At 45.8% G+C, this 15,008-nt stretch overlaps 1 protein-coding gene across 2 annotated transcripts in view; it reads right to left on the bottom strand.

The window, feature by feature from the left end:
• LOC125444635 overlaps positions 1-13,678 on the bottom strand; it is a 47,952-nt gene extending 34,274 nt beyond the window's left edge. For both annotated transcript variants that reach the window (XM_048517156.1, XM_048517157.1), the window contains exon 1: positions 13,576-13,678. In XM_048517156.1, coding sequence (XP_048373113.1) covers positions 13,576-13,586 — 11 coding nt within the window. In that variant the 5' untranslated portion in view covers positions 13,587-13,678. The remainder of the gene's footprint in view (positions 1-13,575) is intronic.
• Positions 13,679-15,008: the final 1,330 nt, after the last annotated feature.

The raw sequence follows: 15,008 nt of genomic DNA, 5'->3' as shown, positions 1-15,008 counted from the left end.
TGAAGGACCATATCTCGGAAAAACGGTGCCCGAGACAAGCTCTCAAATGGCATCCCCCAGCTGCCCGGGGTGCTGCCACCCCACCATACTCTCCTCCCAAAATACACAGGTGCCTGGTAAGAGAGTGTTTTATGGTATGATGAGACACACCAACCCTAGGTTTTGGAAAAGTCTCAGCCCTGCCCCAATATTTATAGGGATGGGGAAACGGAAGCTTATCAGAACTATCAGAGAGGGGGGGCTGCATACCTTAGGAGTGGGTGCCTTGTTTGCTTTAGAGGAGAGTTGTAAAAGTGCCATCAGGTGTCCCATTCCGGCTACCACTTTCGCTATCATTAAGGGTTGATTAGGCAGAGCCCAGCAGGTAAACACTCCAAGCCCATTTCTCAAGGTAATATTTTAATAAAAGACACAGGTGCCTGATACCAGAGTTTTTGAAACCAGATATTAGCAGCCCTACATAACAGCGCTCATGTTCGCAGCAAGGGGGAGAAGAAAGGGTACAATTGTCCATACTGGGCTGCACCGGTCCATGGAAGTTGAAGAATAAGTACCAACCAAATTGGAACTCAGGATAGACTGGAATGCACTGCAGCTCTATCTGCCTGTTCCAGATTCAGTTTGCATATTTAGAAACAACATGGAGGTGGTTTGGTTCCGCCAGAGATCAATAACAGCACATCTGGCTCTGCGCTAGACCTCTCCTTCTGCTGTAATTCTATCTACAAGTTTGTACTTGTTAATATGATAGTGTGGGGAAAATTTATTGCACTTGACAGCAGGACTAGAGGTGGGCAAAAAAAAAATCATTGTGTATTCAAAGGAGCAGCTGCTTTCTGAGAAGAAATGTATTAATAAGATTTCCAGAACAGGCATAAAGCATACCAGAACATCAGCAGTGGCAGATTGCAAAGTAAACATTTGAGAAGGTCATGCCAGGCTGTGTCTGAACATACCACAAAATACTCCCTTATCGGGGTGGGGGGAGAGAGGCCTGTGTATTTTATCAAAATATTAACTTTAGAAATTGGCTTGGAGTGTTTATTTGCTGGGCTCTGCCTAATCAGCTCTTAATGATAATGAAAGCAATATCCAGAATGGGACATCTGATGGCACATTTACAACTCTCTTGTAAAGCAAACAGGGCATCTACCCCGAAGGTACACAACCCCCCCACTTTTAGTTCGGATAAGCTTCTGTTTCCTCGCACCTACTCCTAGTGTACACAACCTGCCTCTCTGATCGTTCTGATAAGCTTCCGTTTCCCCATCCCTATAAAGATTGGGACAAGGCCAAGACTTCTCCAAAACCCAGGACAGTTGTGCAAGAACATCCATGGATCCAAAGGTGAGTGGCTGAAACGTGCACAGTCTAGATTGGGTCTCATCAGATTTTTCACAGGCAGCAGAAAGAAGTACCCTTTTGAATACCCCCCCCCCCACCCAGGTTATGCTAGGAATCAAGGGACCCACATGGACAAATGCCATCCAGAATTGGAACTGCAGTAAGCAGAGGAATTGGGTGAAAATGTGCAGAAATTGATAGGACTCAGCCTTTATTCCCAGTTGCAACCAGGTAAGTATAACTTCTGGGTGACCAATAGGTGCTGGGGATCATTAGGAAAGGAATTGATAATAAAACTGCAAAAATTGTCATGCCCTTATATAAAGCAGTGGTGCGACCGCACTTGGAGTACTGTGTCCAGTTCTGGTCGCCGCATCTCAAAAAGGATATTGAGGAGATAGAAAAAGTGCAGAGAAGGGCAACAAGGATGATTGAGGGACTGGAGCACTTTCCTTATGAGGAGAGGCTGCAGCGTTTGGGACTCTTTAGTTTGGAGAGGAGACGTCTGAGGGGGGATATGATTGAAGTCAATAAAATTATTCATGAGGTAGAAAATGTTGACAGAGAGAAATTTTTCTCTCTTTCTCACAATACTAGAACCAGGGGGCATTCATTGAAAATGCTGGGGGGAAGAATTAGGACTAATAAAAGGAAACACTTCTTCACGCTAACGCAGATTGGTGTTTGGAATATGCTGCCACAGGAGGTGGTGATGGCCACTAACCTGGATAGCTTTAAAAGGGGCTTGGACAGATTTATGGAGGAGAAGTCGATTTATGGCTACCAATCTTGATCCTCTTTGATCTGAGATTGCAAATGCCTTAACAGACCAAGTGATCGGGAGCAACAACCGCAGAAGGCCATTGCTTTCACATCCTGCACGTGAGCTCCCAAAGGCACCTGGTGGGCCACTGCGAGTAGCAAAGAGCTGGACTAGATGGACTCTGGTCTGATCCAGCTGGCTTGTTCTTATGTTCTTATGTTCTTATTAGCAGCAGCTGCCTAGCAGATCATGTACTGCTCCTTATTTGCCATGTTCATAGCACTTTCAAGCTTGCAAATAGGTAACTTGCTGATTTTGACAAAGAGCTACATCAGGTAAGTTATGCTGAGACAAAGCCATGGGCCTAGAAGCTTCAAGGCAAATCAGAGACTGAAAGAAGTGATGTATCACACTGCTATATTTGCCTGCTTTTCAATCAGCCCTTTCTCTGTAAGGCTGATTCTGCATGGCCCAAAAAGAGCAGTGTGAAAACGGTGTGAAAATGGTGTAAAAGGGTTTAAAACGGAGTAAAAAGGTTTATACCGTTTTCACACTGCTGTTTTTGGCCCGTGCGGAATCAGCCCTACTTTGAACAGCCACATAATCTCAGCAGTTTATTGGCGAAGGACATTTCTCTCCGTTCTAGCAGCTTCTGCAAGTTGACGCCCTCTTCTCTTCTCAGCTGTTAACCTTGAAGAATTAAAGTTGTGATCTTGAATTTCATCTGAACTAACTCACCATATTACTTATTTTTAACTGTTAAGCCCAGTGGCATAGCACCAAGGGGGTGGGGGGATGCGTGACATACCAGGTATGCGCAGGTAAAGGGGCATGGCGAGGGCATTCCAGAAACATTCCGGGGGCATGGCATGGCAGGCAGGAGCAAGCCAGGGGCACAGGGTCCACGCATGCCCCGGGCGCCGTTTCCCCTCATTCCAGCCCTGGTTAAGCCACAAGTCTCCTATTTACTTTTTACAGTCCGGAGTTATACAGCTACCCCTTTGAAACGTTACTAATTTTGTACCTTACTGGCTACCTTGCCTGTACGAAATATTTATCTTATTTTATTTTTGCAGCAAATACATAGCAATTACAAGAAGCTCAAACTGTTCTAGTGAAGAAAATGACTTTGGCAACAGTTGAACGGATTTGAACCAGTTCCTACTGTTAGATTTTGGGGTTTGTTTATTCCACAAAATGAATGCATTCTGCAGTTTGAGTTTGTTATAAAACACTATGCATTTGCTGCTATACCTGGCCTTTATGTTCAGCTTAAAATGATTCAGCTGGCCTCCATTCAGGCCAGGGCCTTTTCAGCCTTGGCCCCTGCCTGGTGGAACACTCTTCCTCCAGCTGTCCGGGCCCTGCGGGATCTTGGTGAATTCCGCAGGGCCTGTAAGACTGAGTTGTTCCACCGGGCTTTTGGAGTGCCCAGCCGCTGATCGAGGTGCCCCTTCTATTCCTCCGGTTTCGGAGTCCCCCTGTCATCTAGGGGACCCACTTTTTGTTCTGTTTCGCCCTCCTTGGGAGGGTTTAATTGGGGTTATTGCTGATGCCGTTTTTACTGAATCTACCGCTGTGTTTTAAATTCTTAAATTTAAATTTAAATTATTTTAATTTAATGGGGTTTTTGTCTGTATATATTGTATGTAGAATCTGTGTTGTGCACCACCCAGAGCCCTCCGGGGGTTGGGCGGTATAAAAATCCCATACATACATACAGGCAGGCAGGCAGGCAGGCAGGCAGGCAGGCAGGCAGGCAGGCAGGCAGACAGACAGACAGACAGACAGACAGACAGACAGACAGACAGACAGACAGACAGACAGACAGACAGACAGACAGACAGACAGATAGATAGATAGATAGATAGATAGATAGATAGATAGATAGATAGATAGATAGATAGATAGATAGATAGATAGATAGATAAAATGAAAGTCAAAATAGGCAGAAAGCTTCTTAGAGGTGCAGTGCTAACCATATCTACCCTCAAATGGCACTGAATGATAAAGTACCAGCCCGTCTCCTGTTCTTCTTGCAACCAACTGGAAGGCAGACCAGAGGGAAATACCAGTCATGCCAACTCAAGGTTAGAATATTAGGAAATTCCTGGAGCTGGGGGGGAAAGGCTGGGGAAGGGCAGGGCTTGGATACCCGCCAGCCATTTTCTCCATGGGAACTGATCTGTGTAGTCTAGAGATCAATTGTAATTCAGGATGATCTCCAGGACCTACCTGGAGGTTGGCAACCCTAGCATATTAGTGGAAAGCTGGCAGTTTGCGTCAAGCACTGGCAATTGGCAGTAGTTTTAGGCAATGGAGAATTTTGGTGGAATCCTAGAGCATCACACCAATGTGATACCGCAGCATTACTATGATGTCAATTTCCCAAGGATGGGCCCAGGAAGTCTCTCACTGTAGCCAAAGTCCTGGCTCCCTATTTTGACCAGTAGCCTACCACATAGAAAGAAAACACCAAGATATTTTACCTAATTATGCTTTTTCCTGGCATAAGTCAACGCCAGCAAAAAGGGGTGTTTCCAGACTGGAAGTCTGGAAGACAGGAGCAGCAGTGGCGTAGGAGGTTAAGAGCTCGTGTATCTAATCTGGAGGAACCGGGTTTGATTCCAAGCTCTGCCGCCTGAGCTGTGGAGGCTTATCTGGGGAATTCCGATTAGCCTGTGCACTCCCACACACGCCAGCTGGGTGACCTTGGGCTAGTCACAGCTTCTCGGAGCTCTCTCAGCCCCACCCACCTCGCAGGGTGTTTGTTGTGAGAGGGGAAGGGCAAGGAGATTGTAAGCCCCTTTGAGTCTCCTGCAGGAGAGAAAGGGGGGATATAAATCCAAACTCTTCTTCTTCTTCTAATTAAAACCATGGCAACCTTTTCCCCAGTATATGACTTCTACCATCCAAGTAAAGGCCTTCCTACTTTATGTTTTAGATGCATCTGTGTGTCTGCATGCTCTTTATGGTCTTCACTATTGGTCAGTCATGGACCAACAGCATGAATGTCACCCTCAGGGTGCTGCAAAAAACAGCGAAGACAAGTCTTCTGACAATACAAGGTAAGAAATAGAGAAGACCTCCCTGAAAATGAAGATCACCCACCTCTTCGGGTGACATTACTATATGCAGTGGTATATATATTCATTCATTCCTGGCCACTGTTGTCAATTGATCAACTGTACAGCAAATCCTGCTTGCTGACCATCACTAGCTAGACCACACTTCAGTTGCCCCCCTTCAGGTCTCTTTACCAGACAGGTGCTTGGCCAGAGCCATTTCCTGCCAATTAACGTCCTTCGAGGTAACCTCTAGGGTATTTAAGGAACATTACCATTCTTCTGTCATAGTTCCAGAAAAAGAAGAGATTGGAATTATACCCTGCCTTTTTCTTCTGTAAGGACACTCAAGGGGGCTTACAAACTCCTTCCCTTCTTCTTCCCACAACAGACACCTTGGTTCATTCCGCACTTGGGTTATCGACCTAAGTTCGAGCTGCGTTCGACCTAAGTGCTCCGCACAACCACTGGGATCGACGTGGCTTTGTACCAGCTTCGCCCCATGTAACCGTCAAATTTCCGACTCCAGTTGGGAACTACTACTTTTTCAGGGAACTCAGCTCGATTCCAGTAAAGTGCGGAATCTCTGGTGCCAGGAGTCCCCCATTCAGCCAATCACAGCTGAGTGTTTCGGGCATGTGTACAGCTGGCCAATCAAAAAACGCCACCTTCCTGTGGCAGTTTTTTTTATAACATGTGTGGGGATAGACGGAACATGGCCGTAGAACAGTAGCCAATCGGAACGGAGCAGCGAAGAGGCATTCCGCCCTCCAAGCTGGGATCAAGCTGGTTGCAGTGGAGAACAACAATGGCTTTGACCTAGGTTAGTACCTTTCTCAGGGAACTGGGTCGAACCTATTTTACTCGTGTGCGGAATCGCCCCTTGTGAGGTAGTTAGGACTGAGAGAGTTCTGAAGAACTGTCAAACAATGCAATTCACAGGGGCTGGCAGAAAAGGCTGCGGAAGCGAAAAGACTCCAGTGCCGGTATCATTGCCAGGTCATGCAGCGTAAGTGGCACACTAGCACGAGGGGCATTTAAACCGGCACCAGGGATCCAGTTGGCTTCACATCACCAGGGCGCCATTGCAGATGCTGCGCCAGTGCTCTGTCACTGCAGGAGCCCCTCCCCAGCACCAATGGGGTCTTTCCCAGGGCAGAGTTGACTTTAGTCAGGTTCCTCTGGCCTTCCAGTCTGGAAACACCCCTTTTTGCTGGCGTTGACATGCCAGGAAAAAGACAGGCATGGCCCATTGGGCTGAATACAACCCTTTCAGCATGGCATGTAAGTTTAGTTTTGATTTTACCTTGCCACGCTGCCAGGCACCTCCATGGAGACAGTGCTCCTGTGCTATCCCCATCCACTGTCCCACTAAGTCCCCCTGCTCATGGATTGGGCTGAAAGTCATATTACTAGTCTGCATACACTGGAAGTCCCTTGGTAGTTAATGATCCTTATTTTGTCTGTGGGTTGCCCTATTGTGTAAATTTGGCATCCCTGCAGGATTTACTTATAGATTTAGCAGCAGTGGCGTAGGAGGTTAAGAGCTTGTGTGTCTAATCTGGAGAAACCGCGTTTGATTCCCAGCTCTGCCGCCTGAGTTGTGGAGGCTTATCTGGGGAATTCAGATTAGCCTGTACACTCCCACACATGCCAGCTGGGTGACCTTGGGCTAGTCACAGCTTCTCGGAGCTCTCAGCCCCACCTACCTCACAAGGTGTTTGTTGTGAGGGGGGAAGGGCAAGGAGATTGTAAGCCCCTTTGAGTCTCCTACAGGAGAGAAAGGGGGGATATAAATCCAAAACTCTTCTCTTCTTCTTCTAAAATATGCTTTTGGCAAAGGGTGGTAACAACTGATAATATCGTGTTGTGTGTATGTTCGTATGAGGAGTCTCTTGAACTTCGAGTTTGGTCCTCCCCAATCCCCAAACTTAAGCAGAAGTGACAAAACAAAACCAGAAATTCTTCAGGTTTTCCTATTTATATCCTTTCTTTAGTGTCTATCTGAATGCAAGATTTTCAACCCGTGCTAGTCATACTCTTGAGTATGCTAATGGATCCCCAAACTGGCAATATGGAAGAAGTCATATCTTGGGGTCCTACTGCACAGTTTGGGGGTCCCAATATTACTGAGAAGGCAGAAAATAAGCTTATGAGGCAAGCGCTCTCCTATCGTGATGATACTGGTCTCTTCTGCACAAGTTAATAAAAAAATTAGCAAAACGTTTTCAATTTCCCCCTCCCCCCCCCCCATTTGTTCACACTTACCTCCTCAAAATGATTCCTGGCCACCATTTTGTGCATGTGTAACCCCCATGCTCAGAATGGGTTGACCCAGTAAGGGGTGGAGACTCAGAGCAGCAGGAGGCAGCAGACCTCATGTAGTTGGAGGAGACAAGGCTACCAGACTCGGACCTTGATTTCTATAAGCCCTTAACACCTTGTTAAGGTAAACTGCAATATTGTTGGGAACGACTGGGAAGGTAGTTGTTTATTTTTGCTATGTTGTAAATGTTGGAGTTTATTGTTTCAGGGTTTCTTTTTGTGGTTGTAATGGGTGACAGTTCTCCTGGAAACCTTCATCATGTTGAAGCCTGTTCATCAAGCCCTTGGAGTCTTCAGGAGCCAACCCACTTGCAAAGAAGAAGTGGACTTGGCAGTATCAGTAGACTGTAACTAGAAGGACTTCAAAATGAAACCTGAACAGGACCTTGAAATGTGATGTTAAATGTTGATGTTATATGTTATGTGTTAAGAAAGTAAACCATTTTGTTTTTTTAAAAATTTGTTGTTGCAAACTCATTCCAGGTTCTGCCCCACAGAACCCACAAGCTGAGGTTACACTTGCTCCATTTTTTTTTTTACTTCTCTGTGGATCCGATGCTTCAATGCTTCAAAGCCTTGTGCTGCAACTCTTCATAGGTCATGCACTCAAAGGTTCATTCCGCACATGCAGAACAATGCACTTTCAAACTGCTTTCAGTGCTCTTTGAAGCTGTGCGGAATGGCAAAACCCACTTGCAAACAGTTGTGAAAGTGGTTTGAAAACGCATTATTTTGCGTGTGCGGAAGGGGCCAAAGCTTCAAAGATATCACCCCAAAATTTTTTAAAAAATGTTTAAAAAACAGATGAAAATAAACAGGCAAAGTGATGTCGCGAGCTCAGAAAATAAGAAGTCCAGAGACTACAGAGAGGTGTCGGAAACATTTTAAAGAGATACGCAGGACAAAAAGTTTTCAAGTTTTCAACAAAAGAATCACTGGAAAAGAGGATGTATTTAAAACATTTTCAGGCTGGAAATTAAAAAGGTTTGGGGCAAAAATGTTGCAAAACTCCTTGGAAGAAATGTTTTATTTCCTGCCTCAAAACCTTTTATTTTGATTGTGCAAAAAAGGCCATTGAGAGAAGGGGCCAAGGATCTCACCTGGTTTTGACTCTGTAATCTTCACTCGTGTCTTTGTTCTCTTTCCTTTTGTTGTTTCAGTCCCTGGCAATGCCAACAGGGCAGCTGAGATCCTGAGCAGAAGCCGTCAATATTCCAGCAGGAACAGTGATGCTCTCAGTGGTACCTCTCTGAAATGGGTCTGGTTTGATGGGTCTGTCCCCAATGGCGCTGTGTCCATCTGGAATGACTATGCCGGGAGGCAGGAATACCCTTGTTATGAACCTGACTGCGTACCCGGTTACTACAGCCCAGCCCGTGGCTCCTACTGTTTCTACCCTTATTCGAACAAGGAATATAAGAATTCTCAGTTCAGGCTTTTGGTAAATGAAAATAACCTTGAATCATTGAAGTGGCAACAGGATTCCTGGGGGGATGTTCCATCCAATTCAGTAACTAGCTGCCCAGGATCCCAATTATATGTAGGAAAAAATAAATATGGCCTTGGGAAGGTACAGCCTTCTAATAAGGCTTTCTTTATAGCAATTAATGGCAAAGAAAAATACTATAAATATTATGAAGTTCTGGTGGTTTATAAAGACTATCTCTCACAGCGTATCTACAATATTCATTACATGAAGGAAAAGGGAACATACCGCAACCAGGCCTTCACTTTAGTCTCCACGCGGGTCATCAACAAAAGCTGTGGAGCAGTGAAAAAAATTACCTCTTTATCTGAAACGATAACTAATGAACGTCGTTGGGATTTTAGCTCATCCCTCTCAATCGGTGTGAGTACTAGCATGACTGCAGGGATCTTTTCAATAGTGGGGATAGAATGGAGCATAAGTGAGGAGAAAACATTCAGTTGGAGTGAGGGTGCTACACTGAGCCAGTCAACCACGTTTTCAGAAACAGTAGAAATTGAAGTCCCCCCGAACCACACGTGTGACGTGGCGCTGGAAGGTCAAAGAATGTATGGAGACATTCCCTTCACTGCAAAAGTGACTCATGAATATCGGAACGGGGAGAAACGATGTGGCACAGTCCAAGGGGTCAGCAAAAACGCTCTTGTGGCGCACGTCGTTGTCAATGTACAGCGGTGCCAACCCATCCCAGATGCAACTCCATGTCAGTAAGTCGTCCAGGGGCATCTGCCAACTCTTTAGCCACCTTAGCCTGGGCAGAAATCAAGGAATGAAAATGTGCTGTTGTGGCACTTTAGAGTTGGATCTAGCCTGCTTTTTCAAGCAATCTGCTAATTTCCTTCCTTCCTGAAACCCCTACTTCACTTGGCTTTTGCCAGTTAGATCCCATGATCCCCAGTGTCATCTTTTTGAACATCCATGGAGTCCACGTCCTCCTTTTTTTTAGCAATGGAAAAGCTGGCTGGATCTAACCCACTGGTTTCATGGTCATCCTCCTCCTACATTGGACACATGGATTGGAAAGGTGGATCTTCCTATTACCCTGTTTCCCCGAATATAAGACATCCCCTGAAAATAAGACGTAGTAGAGGTTTTGCTGAAGTGCGAAATATAAGGCATCCCCCGAAAGTAAGACGTAGCAAAGTTTTTGTTTGGAAGACACTGTCTTATTTTCGGGGAAACACGGTACTACACAGAGCTTTTGCTATATCATCACAACCAAAGAGGTCTGTGCTATGCATGTTTACTTAAATGCATGACTCACATGAAATGGACATCTTTCCAAGTAACTATTTTACAGAATTCTCCCGTACCTTTCATCTTCTTATTTTTGGATGGCTTTCTGGTAACAGCTTGGTCTTCTTCAGCAGCTGGAGTTGTCCAGATCCCATGGCTCAGCAGAGAAACAGGCAGATACAAATCCTTTAATTGTTTGAACCTTGATATTTGTTTTCCTAACACTTTTTGATGCATAGATCCAGATGCTGTTAAGTTGTTAATGTGTTTCATAACTCATCAGGAGATCAATGAGAAATCAGTTTGATGTTATTTGTTCAACATACAGTAAAATTATGATTTTTCTGGCACCTGTGGTTATTGGAGTTGTTTGTTTGTTTGTTTGTTTGTTTGTTTGTTTGTCTGTCTGTCTGTTTGTTTGTTTGTCTGTCTGTTTGTTAGGAAGGAAGGAAGGAAGGAAGGAAGGAAGGAAGGAAGGAAGGAAGGAAGGAAGGAGCAGCAGTGGCATAGTGGTTAAGAGCAGGTGCATTCTAATCTGGAGGAACCGGGTTTGATTCCCAGCTCTACTGCCTGAGCTGTGGAGGCTGATCTGGGGAGTTCAGATTAGCCTGTGCACTCCCACACACACCAGCTGGGTGACCTTGGGCTAGTCACAGCTTCTCAGAGCTCTCTCAGCCCCACCTACCTCACAGGGTGTTTGTTGTGAGGGGGGAAGGGCAAGGAGATTGTCAGCCCCTTTGAGTCTCCTACAGGAGAGAAAGGGGGGGTATAAATCCAAACTCTTCTTCCTCTTCTATAAGCTGCCCTTCTCCATCAAAGAGCTCCTTCCAAGGTTGGTAAAGTAAGTACCCAGCTTGCTGGGGTTAAGATGTAGACCACTGGAGAAGGCAATGGCCAACCACTTTATAAACACAGTCCACCTAGCAAATATTTTGATGTGATGTCACACCAAGGGTCAATAGTGACCTGGTGCTTACACAGGGGGACTACTTTTACCTTTACCTTTTCCTTTGGTTTTCAAACTGGGCACTAGTGATTTAGTGTAACAAACTGTGAAAACCCATCCAAGATCATCATTGCTTCTAACCAGAAGAGCTAGTTTTATTATGTCCAACTGTTAGACTATCTTTTCTTAGGAGTCCTGTGTTATTTGCCGATAACCAGCAGTGAGAAGTGTTTAAATTATATTAAAACAGCACCATAAAGCAATCACAAAGTCATAAATGCAGGAGGGGGGAATCTCATACAGAACTGAAGCTATTTTCTCTACGCATTCTACCCTGCTGAGCACTAGAGGGCGATGACATTCCATATTAAAAATTCCCTTGATCATCTCAGCTGGGATGGGGAAGTTCAGAAGGTACCCCACCTTCTGTAGGGGGTGAACAAAATTCCAAGTGTCCCAATCGCTATGGGATTTGGGCAGGTCATGAAATTTATATCATGATGTTTTTGGACAGGTCTTGGTAGTATGGAGGGAAAGCCTAGAAAAGGAGCCTCCCCGCACCCCTAAGCAGTCTAAAACACTAAGGCCCCTTCCGCACATGCAAAATAATGCATTTTCAAGCCACTTTCACAACTGTTTGCAAGTGGATTTTGCCATTCTGCACAGCTTCAAAGAGCACTGAAAGCAGTTTGAAAGTGCATTATTCTGCATGTGCGGAATGAGCCTATGACTGTTTGAGGGCTATCTTGTCATGTGGATTTTCCTTGCCTCCCCTTTCCTGGCTGGTTTTTCTTCCATTTATTTTGCACTCAGACGTAACCAATGTTTTTTTCTTGTTTGGCTGTCAAGTCGCAGCTGACTCAGAGACCTTGTAGGGTTTTCAAGGCGGGAAACGTTCAGAGGTGGTTTGTCGTTGCCTGCCTCCACCTCACAACCCTGATATTCCTTGGAGGTCTCCCATCCAGAAACTAGGCAAGGCTTAGCTTCTAAGATCTGACAAAACCAGGCTAGTTTGGGTCTATTCAGGTCAAGGCAAACAACAAATTGGGTGGGTGGGTATTTCTGATAGCCATAAACCTGGTTAATTGTCAGAGTGATACATTCCTTCTCTTCTTCTCACCTTCTGCAATGTTCTAAGTCCAAAGCCTTCAACTGACTTCTCTCGATAGAACGAGCACCTTTATTTAGTATTTACATGTATTTTATGCTTACTTTATTTATACCCCATGTTTCTCCACAAGGGGGAACCAACGCAGTTTACATTATTCGCCTCTTCTCCGTTTTGTTCTCTCTGTGAGATAGATTAGGCGGACCTAGCAAGCTTCAAGTGCCAACTGGAGTTCTGAACCTGGTTCTCCCAGATCCTAATCCAACTTTCCATCATGCTAGGTCTCACACATGGAGGTATCTTTCATTTTAAGTGGGATTCTTAATCAGAGTTTAATTCTGTTCAGAATGCCATTTCCTCAGATTGAAATAAACATCATCTAGCTCACTTGGTGCCCATGGGCCAATTTCTCAAAGGGTGGTTGTGGCAATGAAATAGAAGAGGGAGAATCCTATGTGCCATTTTGACCTTCTTGGTAAGAGGGTGAGTTTTTTTAAAAAAATGTGCATCTCTGCATCCCAAAATAGCCATTTTGAGTTTATAACTAGAGAAAGGCAGGTTAAAAAATATCTGGAATAAAATCGTAAGTCACAGTTATGTGAAAATGACTCGTCACCGTCATGGGACCCACAACATACATTTCTCGCAAAGTCTGTTCAGCAAACCACTTCTCATGAACTACCCGGTGGACAACTTACCTTACATGCACAAACCCACACAGATAGCCAGAGTCCTGAACACACCACAATCCATACACACGATTTGGTCCCACTGAAATCTACAGGGCTTAAGTATTCTAGAGGTCTAGACCAGGCTGTGCCCTATTACGCTACCAAAGTGCCACTAAATGTGCAATAGGGTAAATCAATACCTTTCCACATCCTTTTTTTCACCAGAGTCCAATGTACTATACAGCTGTGCATCAACATAGGCCATCGTTACAAAAACACCTAGAAGTTCCACATGCGCCTCTCTTTTCCAGCCCACCCCAGACCCACATACAGAAACAGCATGACGTTCACATGTCAGAATTACAACAGCCCTACAGTTTTCACAGCTCCCTGCCAAGTTCTCAAAAACCCAGCCCAACTCTTCCAGAGGGATGGCTTTTGCTCCTGAACCCCCTATCCAATTTCAGCCCCACGTCTCCTGCGATTTGGGGATCGGTTGCAAATTGAGCAGCCACCCCCATTTCTGGTAGCAACACTGTGGGCCACGAAAGAGGACAAGAGGCAGACGTTTCTCTCGGTCTCCTGAGGCAATTTGTTGTCGCCTTTTGCTGGGCTATCTCCTTGGCCCTACCTTTTGGGCATTTCCAGGTCAGAGTCCCAATTAAATGAGATGGGGAACCATCCCCGGTACAGTGGCAGGGGAAGAGAGGCTGCCTACTCCAGTTAAGCCTTCTGCCAGTTGACCTCGGCACTGCCGGGAGTGCATATCTCAAATACCCAGGATCCACCCAGCCACCCCTCCCTGCCTGACTGGGCAGGGCTCTGGCTGCCTGCAGCCGGCGGAGTCGTCACTCCCCTCCATCAGAGCAGACACAGGCACCCACACGCCCAGCATGTCAGAGAGCCCCAGCCAAAGTGAAGCCCCTGCCGAGGGACAGCACGCCCCTGAGGAAACCCCCTGCGCTGAGCTAAAAGCTGCTGCCGAGAAATGGTAAGTCAGGCTGGGAGGGTGGTAAAGGTGGAATGCCACTGAAGGCACCGGTAGGTTCGTGCCAGGCAGGTATGATTTCAAAACTAACCCCTCCCCATGAGCCCGAAAGCCCTAGAGAGGTGGTAGCGGTGAGAATCAGGAAGAGAGATCTCGAAGAGGGAACGTGCTGCTGCACATAGTGCATTCATGCAACAAGAGGTCGTTTCAGGGCACGGGAGCCAGTGGCGTGGAAAGGCTCCCCCCCATGGACTCGTCCCCTCATTCCCTGCCATCTTTCAGAAGCGCACTGTGGAGCGATTCCAGATCGTACACGCCAAGGTGAAGGTTAGGCCACGGACAATCCCTTGTGGCACGTAGAAGATGGCCCGGGACGCGTGGAGGGGGTCAACGCAGATGTCGAGAAGTGCGCAAAGGAAACTAAGCCGTTTTCGGAAGCTCGGTGCACAGATGCTTGGGGCTTTTGAGAGAAGGAGGGCGAGCAACCCAGAATTATGGCTTGCTTGAGGTGGGAATCCAACCTGACAGGACTCCTTCAGGGCCCCCGCAGCTCATCAGCAAGTGTAGGATTGGCAAAAACGTATTGAAGTTCTGAGACAGAGAACAGAAAACTCCATTTTTCATTTTAAAGGGTTAAAACTCTCATGGGAATTAATGGATGCTGCTCCAGACTTCTGCGTCACCCGTTTGACTGTGCATAACCCTCACTCAAATCTGAGTGGCGTTATTGATTTTGCAAGCACTCTATGCTTTCTCTAGGGAAGGTCGAACATGAAAAAGTTGTCCCAGAGTTCTAATCTCTAGACTAGACCCTAAAAAGGAGTTCCCCTCTTCAAATACCACAAACCACCTAAAATAAGGTTCCATTTGAACCCTCTTATCGTTATAATATTTTAGAGATGTGTCTAAGCCTTTTGGTAACTTAAACTCTCTGGTTCTGCCTTTTAAAAACATGTTTCTTCAGATTACAAACCCCAGACTTTGCACCTATTCCAAAATTACTCAGGACATAAAGGAAGCCTCGGGCATCCCATTTGCTAAGAGTAATCCATGTCCCAGCACAAGTCTCCAGCTTT

Source organism: Sphaerodactylus townsendi, linkage group LG15 (assembly GCF_021028975.2).
Source record: "Sphaerodactylus townsendi isolate TG3544 linkage group LG15, MPM_Stown_v2.3, whole genome shotgun sequence".
NCBI lineage: Eukaryota > Metazoa > Chordata > Lepidosauria > Squamata > Sphaerodactylidae > Sphaerodactylus > Sphaerodactylus townsendi.
The sequence above is the reverse complement of the archived record's forward strand: the minus strand, read 5'-3'. Positions and strand labels throughout refer to the sequence as shown.